Raw genomic sequence first — 21,403 nt, 5'->3', positions numbered from 1 at the left:
AGAGAGAGAGCGAGAGAGAGGGAGAGAGAGGGAGAGAGAGAATCCCTGCTCTGAGTGAACCTCCAGCCCCCTGATTGCTTTGTCAAACAGAGCAGGCATCAGCTGCTCCATAGACTCACCAAAGAGACCGGCTCTCACAGCCCAGCATAAGAAGCCAAATAAACTGCATTAATGAGGAGTGCACTGGAAAGGCTGTACTTTGTTCACAGGCTTACTGCAAGTGCTGGGGCACTCTGTGTAGGCATTCTCAGAAGAGTAACGTTGCCTTCTCCAAGGGATTTCTTATTATAAATGTGATCGTTTCAATTATATTACCATGTGTTTACACCATACACTTCCTTCACCGTTTGAGCAGTATTTTTAGTCCAGCATCATCAGGCTGTTTTGGCTTCCTAAGAGACGGTGCTAGTGTTGCCCGGGTCCTGCCACCTGTGTGGAGGGAGATGCCCAGCTGCTGTGGCTGTACTGAGCCAGTGGCGGTGGCGTGACCAAGCTGCACTGGCAGCACTGTGGCCACACTCCCTGGCAGAGGTGCTAATTTTAAACCATGTCCCAGATTTAATATACCCCAGCGCAGCACTTCTCTTCTGTGTGTCCATCCTCATCTCACGTGCCACTGAAATACACACTCAAAGCTGTTGTGCCATGGTCTCCACACACACACACACACACACACACACACACACACACATAACACACCACACACACACCCAACACACACACACACACACACACACACACACACACACACACACACACACACACACACACACACACACACACACACACACACACACACACACACACACACACACACACAGAGCACCTGTCACTGCCTTTTATCCAACGTCAACCTTCAACTGTCTCGCTTATCCGTAGTGACACTATAGCAAAGTGCTTGACTGCTTTTTGCCAACAGACTGCAACACTTTAACTGTACTTAGTCATGCATCATTATGGCAGACTCAAAGCGGGGTGTCTGGGAATGCCTGCAGATGGTGGAGGCAGAGCCATTTGGAAGGGAAGGAACTGTGACAATGATGCTTATTGCATGAGTAAGTGTGTATGGACATGAGGAAGTGTGTATGGACATGAGGGCGTTTCTGAGTAACAGTTACTGAAAGGAAACGCTTGTGAAAGACAAAACAAACAAACAACAACAAAATGACCAAAGGTCAGAAAAAACTATCGTTAGTGTTGAATAATAACAGCCAGAAGAGCAACAGTGGGTACAGCAAGTGCTATTTCAGCATGCTTGTCCAGAACTATCTGTTTTTGAGATATGATATTGTATATGAATTCTACATGCAGGTCTTTGTTAGGAAGAGGCTTGTATGTGTGTATTGATCAGACATTGTTCCTACAATCAATTACTTTGGCTGTGTAAAATAGCAACACCCTGCTGTCTTTAAGACTTAACCCTCTTGCATCCAGCACATTGGCTTTGTACGTTTACAAAAACTCATCTCGCAAAAACTGTCATACCATTACTGTCACTTGTCACTTTCTCTTTTGTTCAATTTATAAGAAAGCTGTTACATTACAGCCTATGTTCCACATGGGTATTTTCAACAGATCTGTGCTGCTATTGAAAAATAAAATGCTGTTAACCACTTTCAATAGAAGCTGATTCAAGGTTCATATAAAAGACTGGTTTCTTTATTCTTAAGGGGAATAATGAAACCATTAATGAAATACTAACTCATGGAGAATTTTTWAAAATCTTTATTCCACATGATCATACAGTGACATATTCCTTTTGACATCATTGTGTAAAAGCAATTTCTCGCCCATATTAACTCTACTCTGTGACATTACCACATCTATACACTCCCGGTTCCTTATTAGAAAGTAGGTGGCCTGGAGGAAAATGTATGTATTCCTTCCCTGTGGCATAACATGTGCATATAGGTTCCTCATTTCATCTCCAATCTGTGTTATTCCTTTAAAAATTCACAACTGCCTGCAGTCCTCTTAAATATCCAATTTGACAACTTTTTAATCTGTCATTACGCTGTTTTGAAATAACCGCCAACTGTCGCAACAAAAAAATCGTGAATTATACTTGGAAATCGGAATTTAAATGATTCAAAGGGTGGAAGCTGTATATTTGTTTTTGCACAACTAATAATATGAGCTTGAGAGAAAAAAGGTTCTACTATGTTCAAATACTAATTTATTCATCATATTCACTCTGCCCACACACACAGTAGGCTGCTAAACCTAGCCTGCTAGTGTATTACCGTCATCCACTCTGGCTGTTCTCGGACTCTGTGTGCTCTGAGGACAGCCTGGTAGGGAGGGACACAGGAAAACAAAGTCATGGTTTTCATAGGACTACTGGACATCTATTAGCCCACTGCACTTCTGTCCTAACCTATTTCCACACATTCCTTATTGTTTTCTTTCTATTCTGTTCTCCACTTTGACACAAAGCCTATTTGCTATCACTTTTAAAATGGCATAAAAAATGCTAGCTACTAATGGAAGCACATGGTACATAATCACTGATATGACATTTGTAGTATTTTCTACAGTGCCCCCTTTTGTTATAAAACAAGATTCCAAAAATTCCTATTGACCCTGTACAACAATGGACCCCAAAATTATAACATATATCTGATTTATTTTTATTTTTAAATAGACCGCATCTGTTTTAAAGAGGCCTGTAAGATTACTACAGCAGTACATTCTGAGTTGTAGTCAACATGACAGATGCTGTGTCTCCAACAACGTATTTTAGTCGGGAAGACTTTGCCTTTGTTAGTGTGACCTTGTTGCCAGACTGGATCTGAAGATTTCTGTGTTCGTTTGCTTAAAACAAGTTGCGCAGTTGACTTACGAGATGCTCAAAAGTCCTTCACCTATCAGGGAGAGTCACAGAGCAATGATAATTACGGGCTGTCTTTTCTTAGCTCTTTCTGATCTTTAGTGATCACAGATTATCCATCAAGCTAGAGAAATAATTACCCTGAATGTCTCGTGAACAGACTGGGAGCAGATGCTCATATACCACCACTGTCTCTACCAAGGTGAATGTTCTTGCAATTTCCCCCTGTATCCCTGCTTAGTGAGAGGACCAGACAAGCCTCATTTGGACATCAAAGCAAAAATAATGAAACAACTCAAATGAATGTAGTACCACTGGTCCAGATGAATGGGTTTAGTGCCTCGGCCCTCATCTAGCCCCTACCTCCTCCGTGTTCAGCCCTTATACCACAAGGCCTCTCTACCAATCTGGCCATGTTGGGCCCCCACTGTGAAGCAGCATGGCACTGGGAGTTGTGGAACCCAGTCCCCCCATAGCCCCAGGCTGCCTCTACCTTTGGTATGCTGCTCAAGGTTAAAAGGATCCCAGTTGGGTGTTTAACAATGCGTACGGCTTGGACCCGGGCTAACACTAACATGAGCTACTGTATCTTGAACAGGAATAGCAATGCTGCAGAGCACTGGACCTTGAGGAATATCTCCCTCCTATTTCCGGGTGAACTCTTTGTCTTTGAGTGAATGAAGATGATCAGTTGTCTCAATTAGATGGTTTTGATCCAGATTTTTCATCCACCATCAATATGGATGCCAGAAAGTAGTAATGATGAAACATCATTACTACCGTTCCAAGTGTCAGATCCGCAGGTTATACTGTACTAGAGTCACAACCATTGGAATAGCTTACAATAGTTACCGTGTAACATGCTAGTAAGTCGAAGTTCCCTGAGAAACTCAACAACTCCTGGACAGAGACATTTTTTATTGTCTTCTTGCTGCTTTTGCTGGTGTTCAATTTTATAGCAGACAGAGCACTTGTGACTTTGAGTAACAGAGCTCAGGGAAACTGCATGCTGGGCTCTATAGTGACTCTACTTCTGACCCAGAGTGAGGGAGGCTAGATTTATGAAATCCATATGTTTAATACATTTCATTTTGTCCAGGGTATTTGTATCACTTATCACAGGATTTTAGGCTTGCGACATTTGGTGTATAATCACCAGTGGTGGTATTGTCTGAGGGGAAAGAAACTGACTAATGTTTGTTCCTGTAGATTTGTCTCATGACACCTCCCAATCCACACATTATTGTGCAGATGTGTGCAGTACATGCCTCCATGATACTTCATATGGGTAATTCCATGTCATTTCAGCAAGTGATGACACCCACCATCTCAGATTGTTCTGAAATCATTTCTGTAGTTAGGAAACAGATAAGATTAGCATTCCTGAAACATTATTTTGGTGAAATTGTATTTGATCTCTGAGAAATTAAGCTAATTGATTGCACCCAAATTAACCATTTTCATTTATGGGATTCACATAATATTCAACAAAAATAGTAAGCAACATGTGATTTGGACCAAACTTCTTCCTACCATTGAGTACTTCCACCGCACCCTATTATCCATTTTTCTGATCTCTTGTGTTTATTAAATGGATCACATTTTCTTTGCAACGAATAGCTTCTCTGAACATGAAAAAAACTTCACCATATTCACAGGAAATACACTACAAAGGATGAAGAAGCAATACTCCAAGCAGCAGCTCCATACTACTTGTCAGACATAGAGAACTGACACTGTGTCCTGGTTGTTGGGGTGGGATTGGCGTGGGGTGTGGGGGGTCCGTGGGTGGCTTTTGATCATTTTATTGGATTCCTCATGTCCTACTCATTGTTAAGAAGAATTATGTTCCAAATGGGATGTTGGGTACTATTTTTTTTTTATACTATGTGAATCCTGTCAATTAAAATGTGGGTGCAATCAATTTTGCTGACATCTAATTATATTCAACAAAATACGTTTTCAGCAACGATAACTACAGAAACGATTTCAGAACAATGTGAGATGGTGGGTGTCAAAATCCTCTATGTTGTGCTTTTTGAGGTGGAATGACTCATACATAATCCTCCCTAAAAACATGCAAAAGAAATGGAAAACGGATATCCACATACAGCGAAGAATATTAGGTGTGTTATTTAAAAGACTGAAAATGGCCTCAATGTGATATACGACCTGTGGTGATATATGACCTCTGAGTATTCATACATAAAGCCACAGATATGATACATACAGTACAGTACTGTAGCCTGTTTGCAGAGGAACTTTTCCCATTGGTCAACACATCCTGTTGGGATAACAGATATGGAGAAAAGGGAAAGAACACAAAATGGACTAGACCAAAGAGAGGCCAGTCAGTCAGTTGCTGACCTATTAGCTTTTCTGAAGTGTTGACATAATGTAAAAGGTAGAAAGGCATGGCTTTGCTCTCACCTGTAATCAGGTAACAGTTTTTATAGTGTAGTGTTTGTCTTCGTAATGGTGTTTCCATTTAGGTAAGTCTGTGTCATCACCCTCCCATTTGGAGAGCAAACAGGAAAGGAACTCTACCTTCTGGGTGCTGTCTGTGGTGGGAGTCAGAGAGTGGTGCCATCTCCTGCTGCTGTTCTTTTTGAGATAAAAGGGAGAGAGAGAGAGAGAGAGAGAGAGAGAGAGAGAGAGAGAGAGAGAGAGAGAGAGAGAGAGAGAGGTAGCCTTTCAGAGAGAGTTCACAACCTGGATCAGTAACTAGGCAGCATTTAATACACTGTGTCACTGCCCAACACAACCAGCTGTGGACTGACAGTTAGGCCTGGCACAATTACTGTATAACCGTGTAACCGACGGTTATGTATACTGTCATGAAAATAAAATAACCATCATAACCCCCCCCCCCCAAAATATATATTTGTGTTTGTGGAACAAACATGTGCATGTGCTGCCATAGAAATTGAATGAATAGAATGGGCATCCCCATTCAAGGGAGGTCTGGTGGCCATAGCGACTGTACCCATTGGAGCAAAGCAGGAAGTAAAATATGTGCAAATGTCAGTTGAGTTGAATAAACAAATCACAACACATATTTTAGCACATACAGTATTTTACTTCCTACTTTGCTCCTATGTGTACACTCGCTATGGCCACCAGTCCACCCACTATACCATCATTGTCTTGAATGGGGATTCATTCTATTTCTAGGGCAGCTCATGCAGTCAGGAGCAGAGGAGAGAAGAAAATGTGTAAAAAAAAAGTTGATATTTTTTTGCTACTCGAACGGTTATTAAGGTGACCGCGGTCATTTGGCTGGCCAATTACCATCCTCCAAAATTCCATGACCATCACAGCTCTCTCTGTGGAGGTGGATGTTTTTTTACATCTGGGATGTAGGCGAGTTTTATGTTGACAGATATACGTAGCTAGTGGCGAGTGATAGTCAGAATGTATGAGGGCTCATAATGCTGTTGTCATCTTGTGGTGCCATGTTGAAAATAAGCAGTTCACCTCTCTTTTCATTCAGGAGAGCCCGCAGCAGACAGCTCTGGCTTCTCGTCTGTATTTATTGACTTGTTTTACTAGCCTCAAACAGGGCGCTTTTATACAGGCCTGCTCAGTCTTAAGACTCTTCAGACATTTACATTATTCCTGGCTGAGTTACACACACATATAAAAGGGCACGTCCCCAGGCCAGAGCGGGTATGCGCACTTCACACACACACGTGGACGCCCAACAAATATGCTCAGAAAAACGTGATCATATCTCCATGCACTATACAGTATGTCACAGGCGGCTACACATTACCCATGCATAAAGGCTACACAGATACATATTCTATACTAGTATATAGTTATTTTTTTTTATGATTTTCAATTAAATATTTTGTCCATGCATGAAATATGAAATATTTTTTGGGGGGGATTATACATTGTAGTTGAATATATATTTTTTGCACATGCCTCTGTTAATAAAAGTAACGATTTGGAAAAGCTCTAAACATAATTTCTCCTTAGCTAATTTGCAGAACTAAGATGTCCAATATGTTGGGCTATAAATGATCATGAATATCAGCAGCAGAGTCACAGCAGAAGCGATGATCCCCAACCCAGCCCAAACCTTCAAACAGTATTTACATGATTTGTTTTTTCTGAATAAACCTCTTTTCTCTCCCACTGTGAGGATATTGAACCCTTTCACACAGATGTCATCTTAACCAAAGCTTATTAAAAAGATGGACATCAAAGTTGTGTGTGCCCATTTATCTTATACCACTCTAATTGGCCACCACAGACAAGAGAACAACATACTCCAAAAGAAGAGACGTGGAGCCGTTGGGCTGGAGGGCTGAGAAAGAGGATGTCTTAAGTTCTCTCTGTGGATTCATCGCCAGTAAATCCTATGGAATGAAAATGCAGTGCTTTTCAAAAGTGTATGGGATTTCACAAACACATTACGAACGGCGATACCGTGAATTAACACTTATGGCATGAGTACCCATTTTCTTTCTTCTTGTGTGTGTATGGGCATGCAATGTACTGTATTTGACCTGGAACCTCACGGTCTGCTTGATGTCTATGGGGATATTTTTTTACGTAGAAAGCAGTGACATACGGCAATACAGTCTGAAAAGGTCAGCTAGTGGCTACACGGAAATTTAGATTAAATGTATGTTTCCAAACGTCTGTTATAGAACTGCAAGTTGTCTGCAGGTATTCAACGTTAGCCATTTAAAAAAGGTTTATAGTTACGGCCCTTTGCCACTCCATCACTCCAACTCAGAGGCCAAGCTGAGTAATGGGCTATGTTTTCCATCCAAAAGCTAAATCATTAATTGCCCACATACAGTAACCAAATGCCATCAAGAGCCCATGCTCTCATTAACCTGGCACCTAATTATCTGCTTCCAGTTTGAGTCGTGACAAGCCCCGGCGTCTGAACCCAGTGCTTGTTGTGTCAGCAGTGGGCTGCAGCGCTACCGCAGCCCAGCCAGCCAGCTAGCAAGCCACTGCTCCATTAGGTGTGTACCACACAAAAGCCCCGTGCCGCAAAGGTTCTCTCCGCACACGCCGCCACAATGTTCCTCCCGTTAATGCCTTCCCTTCCAATTAAATCTGCAACTGTTAATTACTGTAATTATGGAGCAAGCCCCTCGCTCTGTCCCCCCCAACCCCCTCTCTCTTCCGGTACGCCGAGATGAGATGGCACGGGAGCTGTTGTCTTGCTTCGGTGAAGCCGTTGTAGAGAATTGAGTAGGGAGAGGGACTTGATTCACATGATGGGGGTGACGTGGGGGAGACTGGACGGTTCATCTTGGATAACTGGGGGAGGAAGTCACAGCCCATGGCCACTCCTCCAGACAAACTCATTAAATGTTGTGTAAAATACACTTTGAGAATAATTAGAAACAAATAACCTTTTTACCTTGTTCACTGGATACCAGACAACAAGCAGTAGCACCATAAATACAGAACAGTTACTCATAAGATCAAATTAAACACAAAAAACAAATTCCCTTTGGCAATTTGTTGTTGGAATTATTATAGAAATTTTTATTTTATTGTGAATCCCTATTATAAGAGTTTGTATTAAACCCCAATACCACTGTAGTACTGTCACAGTTGTTCTTGCGATGGATATGATGTGATGCGTTGAGCAAAAGGAGAGCTGATTAAGAGTAGATTGGCAGCCTTCCTGGTAGTCTCTGTTCCTCTGTCCATCCTCTCTGGCCTGCTTCTGTCACATGCTGTTGTTGGGACTGGACATTGATTTGTCCAGCTCCTCCTCAAAGTCACACTGCAGACCACAGCAACCTGCAGCATCAGGCACAACAATACACCAGCAGCTATGATGCTCCTGTTCAGGTACATGTGACTTTGGCTGACCTGAGCATTCTGTCTCTCCAAATCACATTCACTATTTACCTTAGGTCATAAACACTGTAAAAACAAATGTATGGTGCGCTTCTCAGGATTTCTCACCGCTCAGCAGTATGATATTCTTTTGTGTGTCAAAGACACCCATTTTCCACCGGTACAGCCTCTGCCTCCAAGTGTAATTGGGACTATATACGTTAGCTCGGCTGTGAAGGGAATGTTAATCTATAATTTGGAGTCATATTCTTCTCTATAAAATACATTCTTCAGAGGGAAACAGCTCCTTCTGCTTCAGGCAGTGCAGTCTCTACCGTGGATACACTGCAACAAAATCGAAATGATAGACTGTCAACTCTCGTGTAGAAATGCCACTGCAAAGAATAATTTGTCTGGCACTGGATCATGGTCTGCTGTATGTTCCCAATGCTGCTTTATGGTTTATGTGTGCATGAGTAACACACACACACACACACACACACACACACACACACACACACACACACACACACACACACACACACACACACACACACACACACAATTCCTCAACCCGAAACCATTTCTTTAGAGGAATACAGTAAAAACATGGGATTAATAACACCCTTAGCATGTAGAATAATGTATGCATGGCTTCATGCACATGATGTTTATGTAACGATCTTCATCTGAAGAACAGGAAAGATCGGACCAAAATGCAGCGTGGTACGTGTCCATGTTAAATGTATTATAACTGAACACAGAATACAAAATAACAAAAGGGAAACAACGAAAATCGAAACAGTCCTGAAAGGTGACACAACACAAAACAGGAAACAACTACCCACAAACACCAGGTGGGAAAAGGCTATCTAAGTATGGTTCTCAATCAGAGACAACGATAGACAGCTGCCTCTGATTGGGAACCATACCAGGCCAAACACATAGAAATACAAAACATAGAATGAAAAACATAGAATGCCCACCCCAACTCACGCCCTGACCAAACCAAAATAGAGACATAAAAAAGGAACTAAGGTCAGGACGTGACAGTTTAGATGAAATGGTATCTGTATATATGCCTGGTTGTCTGTGTGTACAGGACCTGCTGTGTGACCTGGTTTCGTGCAATCTCCATCTTCTAATTAGGGAGCTGCAGAGAAGGCTGCAAAGGAAGGAGAGATTAGTTGCCTTTGGGTATTTCATAAGTGGCTTTCAGTGCCACATTTGCATTATGTGCTTGGGGTCTGAATAAAGAATTAGGGTACATTTGCAGTAAATTGAGGCTAGCAGCTAAAAACCAAAAGTACATAAGATATGAAATGAAGAGGGAAAAAGCAGCAAATGATCTTAGTCATATTGAAATTGTACATGAATACTTTATTGTAAATCTCATTTATTTGTTACTAAAATAGAGCAAGATGCTATTTTTTTACGAGGTATATAAATATGTAATATTTTTCTACTAGGTTTATGTTAATATTGATGGTAAATGCTTCATTAGGTAAACAGGCAGAAATGAGTTGGTGATTGCTGCTGATCCCTGTATGTGTTCTGTAGGGTCAGTCAGTGTGCTGATCTGTAACGGAGGTCCTGTCCACTCATTTGGCCAGTCTCCCCGACCGCCGCGTGCGGCCGCCACAGTGAGGCCTGGTCAGCCATCACCGCGCCATTTGGCCGCCTGCCCACCACAGTCTGAGAGGGCAGCATTCAGAGTGGACACACACATACACACATACACACAGACACAGCAAGTGACACTAGGCCTTGTTTACCCAGTCTCCCTCCCTCAGTTTTCTCCCATCCTCTCTCCCTGGCCTGTCATGCCTTGTGTCACATTCCAGAAATGTCCGTGCCACAATGGGACAGTGATTCATTTTGGTGTACTCGGCAAAATGTCTACAAGATGTTTGTTCGGGTTATCTTTTCCCMCCCCCTAACCCATCCCCCCTCCCATCTCTCTGATTTGGAGTACCCCCCCCCCCTTCCCCATTACCTTGTCAAAGCCTCCTTTGGGAGAGGAGAGCATCATCATCGAAGGACAAAGGCTACCTGAGCTGACAGGGATCTTCTTCTCTGACCGGAGCCACTTTTTGTCACGTCTTGTCCCTCCACCCTCCCATGCTGTCCGTTTAGAGTGTGCTGGTGGTGTATGATGGGAGAAGTCTTGACCCAGCACCAGGGGGCTGTACCACTTCACTGTCAACGGGCCTGATTAGCTTATCACTCACCATACTGGGAGGAAATACAGCATCATGCTGGACAGGGATTCCCCAGTTTAGGCTCCCTTTCTTATCCTCTATTACTCTGCATTTCATCGGCATGCTCACTTGTTCATCCCCACAGTTTCTCTTCCTTTAAAGTCAAACCCTCTGCGGTTTACATTGAATACAACGAGAACTTGCATGCTTTGAAGTCTCTTTTTATTGAGATGGAATAGTAATGTAATGTGTGTATCTTTTCCTATTGATGCAGTTTGAAAGAGAGAGTGTGAGCAGCATTGACAGACATGTGCGGAGAACTGTCAAAGCCACTGTTTCTGTCTATGGGGACATATAATGATTTAGCCCCCGAATTAGACAGGATCCATTTCAGCTCTTTCATGGTAAGAAAGAAATTGGAACAAAATGTGGCTAATGCGTGCTAGCTTTCCCTCAGTGTGATTGCCATTAACATTGGGAATAGCTAATGTGTATTAATGTGTTAATGGCATGTTAATTATGTACATGCTTGAGAGAGCCCGCAGGCATTCTCCCAGATTCTCTGTGCCATGTGGATGTAGGCCAAGCTTATAAAAGACTTTAAGGACATCAATGAAAGAGAATCTTCATTTTTGATTTGCCAGAACAAAAGATTTCCAATGGTAATTTGATGCACTTCCCTGCTTCCAAAGAGGACAGCCACTGATCCAGGGGCTTTGAAAATTGAGATGATATTAAGTCAAAAGAGACATGGGAACAAGGCTGTAGTGACACGGTGCTCTTTGTGATAGCGTTCCTCTTAAGTCCTCTGTGGTCTCTGGTGTGTTGCTTTGGCAGTGTGGTCTAATCACATGGTGGAAATCAGGGATCTTCACTAATACACACAACAGAGAGGGCTGAGAGGAGAGAGGAGAACCTCAGCCCGCCTTACTCTGTACTGCCTGGGATTGTCTCCTGGTTTAAGAGAGATGACCTTTGCAATTATTGACAGAAAATAAATTCTGTTTCGATTAGTTAGCTTTGGGAGACCTTTGTGGATCGATGCAATTAGATGCAGAGTGTGTAGATATGCGCTGGGCCCATTCGTTGGAAGCATTGAGCAGAAAAGGAACTGCAGAGGGTCAGGGTTAAGTGTATCGAACAGGATATTTTGAAAGCAGTGGAAGTAACAGAGATACAATGTGTTCTTTCAAATACAGCAAGGCACACAGTTTGCTAGCAATTTACGACACTATTCTACAGTTTATATTATTCCATATTCTTAGCCCTCTATCCAATCACATGCTATAGAGAGAAAAATAATTAGGCTTCTGATTAAATCTGTGGAAGAAATATTAAAAGAAGGGAAAGGTAAAAATAAAAAAATCATCTCATTAGAAAAAATGATTCTCTCTGTTCTCTATGACAGTGCTGCAGTATGAACTGGTGGATAACCCTGCTCCAGCCCCTGATGCTGCTCCTCTCCTCAGAAGCTCACATTAACCCAGCAGGGCTCTACCTTTATGGCTCTCCAGCTCACACTTCAGTGATGAGAGTAAACAAGCACTGGCCAAAGGTCAGCTAAGCCAACGGAATAAAAGAGGGCACAGGGGGAAAGAGGTGGTAGGAAGGAGAGGCTGGAGGCACTGCTCAGATCACTGTCAGAACTTCAAGCAGGGGTGATGAACGAGACAACGGCCTGAAACCGGAAATTATCATAAACAGAGGAGGGGAGAGAGGCCTGCTTTGTCTTTATCTGTCGTATGTGTTATTGTCTCGGATCAGATACGACATTGAAACATGTACAAATAAAAAGTCAGACCAGACCTCGCTGATATGAATGTATTAATCACATTGTCGACTTCTATTCCTTTCAACCCTAGAGGAGAAATTAGGTATTAAGTAACATGAACAAAGATTTCAATGATGAGAGAAAACAAAAATACAAGGAGAGTGAGAGGGAGAGGGAGAGAAACACCCCGCTGGGCACAGGCGTCATTCCAACGTCTAGTTTTGATTTACATTTGGTTGATATGTCAACTAACGTGAATTCAACGAGAAATACCCCCCAAACTTAATCACTATGATATTGGATTTAGCTTAAAATTTGGGTGAAAAAAAGACAATTCCCTTACAGTACAGTACGTTGATTACTTTTTGCAAATCCAATCAGTTTTCCACGATGATTTAACGCCATCACATATACTATATTGTTTTGGGTTGAAATGACGTGGAAACAACGGCGATTCAACCAGTTTCTACCCAGTGGGACAGTAGTAGATAGACCTGGTGAGGAAAATTACAGCACTTGGTCTTTTGAATGAGAGCTGCTCCCTACTGTATGTTGAGCCAGGTGGAGGGTGGCAGTGTTTCCAAACGTGTTTGTTATGGATGGGGCTCGATAGCTGCTCTGGCACAAACACACCCTAGTGGGCTGCTGGAGGGGCGGCACAATCTCAGACCAGTAGAGTAATCATTTTTATCCTGCTGATTTCCCAAATAGAAATGGACACTTATGATAAAAATGTCATGGCCACTCCACACGTCAGCTTCATAACAGGATTACATGTCACTTCCTAATATCTCGGTCTGTTTTCCCAAGCTCTGAATGGCCACATTATTGCTCATAGGAACTTTGCGGTAATATATGGTAAGAGACAAGGAGCTCTTTATGGCCTGTGATTATTTGGTTGGAATGAAACCAGTGATTTATGTCCATTTAACGGAAAAGCCCTGTAAATTCCCCCAGCTGTATTTCCCCTGGATAAAGAGTGGAGTGAAAGTGACAACATGGGCTTGGTGTGGAAATGTGAACGGCTGCTCTCAGAGTTCTAGTTAATATACCTGACATGAAAAACGTGCCTACCTACTTACTAGCACCTCCAGCACAAAGGAAAGTGCAGACTTAAACAAGTGTTTGCAGCAAAAGGTAGACAAAAGTACTGCTCTGAGCAAACCTGTTTGGTAGATCAACCTCCAGCTATTGCCACCACCATAGATACGATTCTAATAGCTTAGCATCTTTGCAGGTATGATGGGGATGGGGTTAGAGTTAGTGGAGTTAATGGCATATTGTCCACATGGGGGATTTGGCTTGGCAGACCTGATGCTACAACTCTTCCAGCATCAGTGTCTCCAACACAAATGGCCACATTCATCCTCTACTTTCACACCATTACACCTACAAGACAAACATCCAGACAATCCATGAATAGACACACATTTGTCTTGCATTAGCATCTCCACATCTGAGCTACACACACCAAACACACCAATGTCAATGGGGAATGTGATAGGAGAAATGACATGTTCATTTAAAAGGACCATATAGTGTCACTGTTTTCAGCTCAATTTTGTGTTTATGTGTTTGAGCGAGAGAGAGAGAGGCTTACCACACTCCAATGCCTACTCACTAGGTGTGCAGGGTCAGTCGGTCAGTCAGTGCCTGGCTGGGTCAGTCGGTCAGTCAGTGCCAGGCACTTCCGGCGCCGTCAGATATGGCCGCCTCGTTTCGCGTTCCTAGGAAACAATGTTTCCACATTTCTTACATTGTTACCCCAGGAAATCTTAGGTTTTATTACATACAGTTGGGAGGAACTATTGGATATAAGAGCAACGTCAACTCACCAACATTACGACCAGGAATACGACTTTCCCGAAGCAGATCCTCTGTTTGGCCCACCTCTCAGGACAATGGATCGGATCCCAGCCGGCGACCCTTCTCCGGCGCCCAGTCGGCGCCGGAGAAGGGGCAGACGGAGCGGTCTTCTGGTCAGGCTCCGTAGACGGGCACATGGCGCACCGCTCCCGAGCATACTACTTGCCAACGTCCAGTCTCTTGACAACAAGGTCGACGAAATCCGAGCAAGAGTTGCCTTCCAGAGAGACATCAGAGACTGTAACGTTGGCTCACTCGAGACACGCTATCGGAGTCGGTACAGCCACCTGGTTTCTTCACGCATCGCGCCGGCAAAAACAAGCATCTCTCTGGTAAGAAGAAGGGCGGGGGTGTATGCCTTATGATTAACGAGACGTGGTGTGATCATAACAACATACAGGAACTCAAGTCCTTTTGTTCACCTGACTTAGAATTCCTCACAATCAAATGCCGACCGCATTATCTACCAAGAGAATTCTCTTCGATCATAATCACTGTTGTGTATATTCCCCCCCCCCAAGCAGACACATCGACGGCCCTGAAAGAACTTCATTCAACTCTATGTAAACTGGAAACCACATATCCTGAGTCTGCATTTATTGCTGGGGATTTTAACAAGGCTAATCTGAAAACAAGGCTTCCTAAATTCTATCAGCACATCGATTGCGCAACACGGGCTGGCAAAACCATAGATCATTGTTATTCTAACTTCTGCGACACATATAAGGCCCTCCCCCGCCCTCCTTTCGGAAAAGCTGACCACGACTCCATTTTGTTGCTCGCAGCCTATAGACAGAAACTTAAACAGGAAGCACTCACACTCAGGTCTGTTCAACGCTGGTCCGACCAATCTGATTCCACGCTTCAAGATTGCTTCGATCACGTGGACTGGGATATGTTCCGCATAGCGGTGGACAACAACATTGATGAATATGCTGATTCAGTGAGCGAGTTTATTAGCAAGTGCATCGGTGATGTTGTACCCACAGTGTCTATTAAAACATTCCCCAACCAGAAACCGTGGATTGATGGCAGCATTTGCGCAAAACTGAAAGCGCRAACCACTGCTTTTAATCAGSGCAAGGTKWMCGGAAACATGACCGAATACAAACAGTGTAGCTATTCCCTCYRCAAGGCAATCAAACAAGCTAAGCRTCWGTATAGAGACAAAGTRGAGTCGCAATTCAACGGCWCAGACAYGAGAGGTATGTGRCWRGGTCTACAGTCAATCACRGACTACAAAAGAAAAACCAGCCCCATCGCGGACCACAATGTCTTGCTCCCAGACAGACTAAACAACTTCTTTGCTCGCTTTGAGGACAATACAGTGCCACTGACACGGCCCGCTACCAAAACCTGCGGGCTCTCCTTCACTGCAGCCAACGTGAGTAAAACATTTAAACGTGTTAACCCTCGCAAGGCTGCAGGCCCAGATGGCATCCCCGGCCGCGTCCTCAGAGCATGCGCAGACCAGCTGGCTGGTGTGTTTACGGACATATTCAATCAATCCTTATCCCATTCTGCTGTTCCCACATGCTTCAAGAGGGACACCATTGTTCCTGTTCCCAAGAAAGCTAAGGTAACTGAGCTAAATGACTACCGCCCCGTAGCACTCACTTCCGTCATCATGAAGTGCTTTGAGAGACTAGTCAAGGACCATATCACCTCCACCCTACCTGACACCCTAGACTCACTCCAATTTGCTTACCGCCCCAATAGGTCTACAGACGACGCAATCGCAATCACACTGCACACTGCCCTAACCCATCTGGACAAGAGGAATACCTATGTAAGAATGCTGTTCATCGATTACAGCTCAGCATTTAACACCATAGTACCCTCCAAACTCGTCATTAAGCTCGAGACCTGGGTCTCGACACCGCCCTGTGCAACTGGGTCCTGGACTTCCTGACGGGCCGCCTCCAGGTGGTGAGGGTAGGTAACAACATCTCCACCCCACTGATCCACAACACTGGGGCCCCACAAGGGTGCGTTCTCAGCCCTCTCCTGTACTCCCTGTTCACCCACGACTGTGTGGCCATGCACGCCTCCAACTCAATCATCATGTTTGCAGACAACACTACAGTGGTAGGCTTGATTACCAACAACGACAAAACGGCCTACAGRGAGGAGGTGAAGGCCCTCGGAGTGTGGTGTCAGGAAAATAACCTCACACTCAATGTCAACAAAACAAAGGAGATGATCGTGGACTTCAGGAAACAGCAGAGGGAGCAGCCCCCTATCCACATTGACGGGACAGTAGTGGAGAGGGTGGAAAGTTTTAAGTTCCTTGGCGTACACATCACGGACAAACTGAAATAGTCCACCCACACAGACAGCGTGGTGAAGAAGGCGCAGCAGCGCCTCTTGAATCTCAGGAGGCTGAAGAAATTTGGCTTGTCACCAAAAACACTCACAAACTTTTACAGATTCACAATCGAGAGCATCCTGTCGGGCTGTATCACCGCCTGGTACGGCATCTGCTCCGCCCATAACCGTAAGGCTCTCCAGAGGGTAGTGAGGTCTGCACAACTCATCACTGGGGGCAAACTACCTTCCCTCCAGGACACCTACACCAACCGATGTCACAGGAAGGCCAAAATGATCATCAAGGACAACAACCACCCGAGCCACTGCCTGTTCACCTCACTATCATCCAGAAGGCGAGGTCAGTACAGGTGCATCAAAGCTGGGACCGAGAGACTGAAAAACAGCTTCTATCTCAAGGCCATCAGACTGTTAAACAGCCATCACTATCATTGAGTGGCTGCTGCCAACATACTGACTCAACTCTAGCCACTTTAATAATGGAAAAATTGATGTAATAAATGTATCACTAGCCACTTTAAACAATGCCACTAATGTTAACATACACTACATTACTCATCTCATATGTATATACTGTACTCTATACCACTGTACTACTGCATCTTGCCATCTTGATGTGTATAAGGTAGTTGTTGGGAAATTCTTAGGTTAGATTACTTGTTAGATATTACTGCATGGTCGGAACTAGAAGCACATGCATTTCACTACACTCGCATTAACATCTGCTAACCTTGTGTATGTGACAAATAACATTTGATTTGATTTGAGAGGATCTCTCTGATTGCTAGGCTACTGCCTCACACAATAGAACCACTAATCTTCTTATTTGGAATTCAGAGGCTCACCATATCTTAATGAAGCCTTAATGAGCTGCTGGAAATCCCTGAATCGCAGGCAGATTATTGAATTGAGACAACTCTGGTAATCATAACGTCTGAGTGGGCACTCAGTGTTTACTGCAGATTGGGTGCAGTTTTTTTAATCCATTTATTGGACTGAATAATACAGGGCTATTTGGCTGGTAATTCTGACCTGCTGCAGTCTTTTTTCTTTGCAGCCATCATGGCAACATTCTCTATGCGTGCAGGTGTGCTCCGATGCTGACTGATGGCTAATCAGGATTTGTTGAAAGATAAGAAAGAAAGAAAAAAGAAAAAGAAACAGCAGCAAAAGTCAGCACTCAACGATTCGTGGGTGTGTGCGTGCACGGGCGTGTGCCCTGAGGTTTCTTAGTTGCACAGTAAATAAGTGCACAATTAGCAGGGGGAAAAAGTGAAATAGTGTAGTAGTACAGTAGTTCTCGCAGATTGTTGTAAATGGAGTGGAATAATGCAAAATATGTGTTTAATCTCAGAAAACAAAGTGACAATTGTGATTTAAGGCTCTGCGTATTGCCGAAATGGCAGACACATGCTTGAGGTATATTCATCCTTTCGGAGGATAGAAGCGCTACCTTGCAGTTGAGCTTTTGTCAGTTTATGCATGTTGCTGTCATGTAAGGCAMCCTGTACACACAGTGAGCAGCACAGTGTGCAGATTAAAGAAGGCTTGGGCAACAGGAATACAGACCATACACAGGAAGTACCCAATCCATGCCCACAGGGGACTACCTGTCTCACACTGCGGCTTTACGATTCTGCTGAGGTAATGGCGTTAATTACCCCTGCAATGTTTGCACGTACCAGAATTCCGACATCCAGTGAATTTGGATTTTAGTGGCTCACTGCTCAGGATTCTGTACAAGACAATACTTGTGAGGCTGGTACTTTAGCTGCATAATTTGAGCTGTTGTGTGTTTTTCACCCTAATGGAAATCACCCAGTCAGCCATGGAGTTGTTTGAGAATATGTGTCTAGGTGTGGTTCTTGGTGAGCCCATCAAACTCACCCTCTGGTTTCAAAGGAACACTAAACAAATAATGGAGTGATATTACTTTTCAGTTACCATGGAGGTCCCTATCAAACAGCCCACTTATCAAAAAGCCTTTGTGTCTGTGTCATGTCTGGAGGTCTGGATGTCATCATGTCTAACCCTCTCTCTCTCTCTCTCTCTCTCTCTCTCTCTCTCTCTCTCTCTCTCTCTCTCTCTCTCTCTCTCTCTCTGCTCTCCTCTCCTATCTCTCTCTTCTCTCTCTAATCTCCTTTCTCTCTCTCTCTCTCTCTCTCTGTTGTCTCTCAGGCCTCAGCATCCGTGGTTCCCAGGAGGAGGACCCTCCTGACCCCCAGCTCATGCGCCTGGACAACATGCTGCTGGCGGAGGGCGTGTCAGGACCAGAGAAAGGGGGCGGGTCAGCCGCTGCTGCCGCTGCAGCTGCAGCCTCGGGCGGGGCCTCAGACAACTCCATCGAACACTCAGACTACAGATCCAAACTCACCCAGATCAGACAGATCTACCACACAGAGCTAGAGAAATACGAACAGGTGGGTGTGAGTCACACCTTTAACCTCCTTTACATCACACCTTTAAGCTTCATAGGCTTGCATGATGTTTTTCATTCTCACTTTGCCCTGATGTTCTAGAAATATTGCCAGTAATATTAAACCGGGAACAAAATATTCTCCTTGTAATATTGTAAACATGTATATATTTTGTGGTTCGTTAACAAATTCTGAGGAGTGGTGCAGTCGTCTCAGTAAAATGAGAATATGATCAACTCATTAGGCTGCCATGTTGAGCTTCAGCAATAAAACAGAGGAGTATTATAGGAGAAAATGAAAGGTTGGAACACTGCCTCAGCAAGGCGGCGAGGTACATTACACAAATGTACTCTCTCATTCTGAGAGAGGAGGAGACGGCACATAGCATTGCCTGGAGTGAAGGCATCTTTCTTTGGGGTGTTTCCCTGTTTAATTATCTAAATGTAAATACTTAACGAATTCTACTCAGAGTAATGAGCTAAAGTGTGCACAACGTAAATTAGTTATTCTAATGAATCATGTATGAACTACTGGTTTAACAAAAAGCTGGTTAAATTCTCTCTGTGCTGGGCCAAAGCCAAATTGCAAATCGGCATTTGCATTCATAGATGACTTCACCTATTAAGTCATTGAAGCACTCAGCAGTAGTATAAATACAGGGCTGTGTTTTTCAATTGCACGTTCAGTGAAGATGCTTTTAACCAAGGGAGGCGGGTCAGCTACTGAGAGAGTTGTACCTAGCCAGAAGATTCAGCCAGGAGGACACTAACAGGGCTGGGTTGTGCTCTGTGATTTCTCTGCAGGCGTGTAACGAGTTCACCACCCATGTGATGAACCTGCTGAGGGAGCAGTCCCGCACACGACCCATCTCTCCCAAAGAGATCGAGCGCATGGTGGGCATCATCCACCGCAAGTTCAGCTCCATCCAGATGCAGCTCAAACAGAGCACCTGTGAGGCCGTCATGATCCTGCGCTCCAGATTCCTTGATGCCAGGTCAGTGTGTATATATGTGTGTGTGTGTTCCTGTGTGTTTCACTGTGATGCACAAAACCAATGTTTCTAGCCTGGAGCATCGGAAGGTACCCAGAGACAGAACTGTAGACATATGATCGTAATAACAACATTAGAGAAATGCACTTCCTATCTGAGAAAAAATGAATCCACAACATACAGCGTCAAACAGCACACTGCAAATATTCACAGATGATCTTGCCATAAAGTGCATTCGCTATGTATTATAGCCGTCTTCTCAAAACAATCATCCGCTAGCACCTGAAAGCAGTTTAGATGAAATGAAGCAGGAACAAAGTCATATGTAATTGGTGGAGTGGAGGTCATGAGCAGGTGTTCTGGATTACTGTAATAACAAACAGTTTGTGGAGTGGAGCTCTGAGGAGAGCGGGAGGAAGTTTAGGGCTGAAGCAAACCAAGCAGAAGCACATTTGCTTCCCATTGCTCGCGTGAAGTGCAGTAAACAAGGCAAAATAAGTTAATGCTCAATAACATGGTAAGTAGTGCCCTGGGGGGAAGAAGGGGACCCGGATCTAGTTAGAGTTGCTTTGTTCCCACTGAAGTTCCCTGGGGCTGTGGCACTTCAGGAAGAATGCTCAGCTGGGCATGTTGTGATTTCTATAATGTACCGAGATGCACTCCGACTGGGCAATTGGGCCTAGCTCTCCATCACCACGCCTACCCATCCACTGCACTAAACACTACACATTACACGCTTGGACTGGAGATCAGAGACCAACAGACCAAATTAAGCAATGTACTGTACGTGTTTGTGTTGTGTGTGTTTGTGGGTCTAGTGGTCGCCGGATGACTTGGTGTGTGTTGATGAGGATGGTGCTGAAAGCAGGACACAATATTCCGCTCTTGACGCCTGTCTCAGACCCACATTCCTCATTATTTTCACCATTTATGTGTGAGATTGATTGTGCAATTTGTCTGTTCCAAATGGATGAGTTAATACTGGTCTTGCTAATGAGCTTGGCCTTTCTCTCATTTCGTTCACTTTTCAGGCGGAAAAGAAGAAACTTCAGCAAGCAGGCGACGGAAATCTTAAACGAGTATTTCTACTCGCACCTCAGCAACCCATATCCCAGTGAAGAAGCCAAAGAGGAGTTGGCCAAGAAGTGCAGCATCACAGTATCCCAGGTGGGTGCAGAT

At 43.9% G+C, this 21,403-nt stretch overlaps 1 protein-coding gene across 11 annotated transcripts in view; it reads left to right on the top strand.

Annotated features, from left to right (window-relative positions):
* LOC111957780 (pre-B-cell leukemia transcription factor 3) overlaps positions 1 to 21,403 on the top strand; it is a 77,557-nt gene that overhangs the window by 41,729 nt on the left and 14,425 nt on the right. For 6 of the 11 annotated variants that reach the window (XM_070437114.1, XM_070437116.1, XM_070437117.1 and 3 more), the window contains 3 exons: positions 18,995 to 19,242; positions 20,037 to 20,227; positions 21,256 to 21,391. In XM_070437114.1, the coding sequence (XP_070293215.1) occupies positions 18,995 to 19,242; positions 20,037 to 20,227; positions 21,256 to 21,391 (575 nt within the window). The remainder of the gene's footprint in view (positions 1 to 18,994; positions 19,243 to 20,036; positions 20,228 to 21,255; positions 21,392 to 21,403) is intronic. The other 5 variants (XM_023978779.3, XM_023978776.3, XM_023978786.3 and 2 more) reach the window with 1 other exon arrangement.

Source organism: Salvelinus sp. IW2-2015, linkage group LG33 (genome assembly GCF_002910315.2).
Source record: "Salvelinus sp. IW2-2015 linkage group LG33, ASM291031v2, whole genome shotgun sequence".
In the NCBI taxonomy this organism is placed as follows: Eukaryota; Metazoa; Chordata; class Actinopteri; order Salmoniformes; family Salmonidae; genus Salvelinus; species Salvelinus sp. IW2-2015.
The sequence above is the reverse complement of the archived record's forward strand: the minus strand, read 5'-3'. Positions and strand labels throughout refer to the sequence as shown.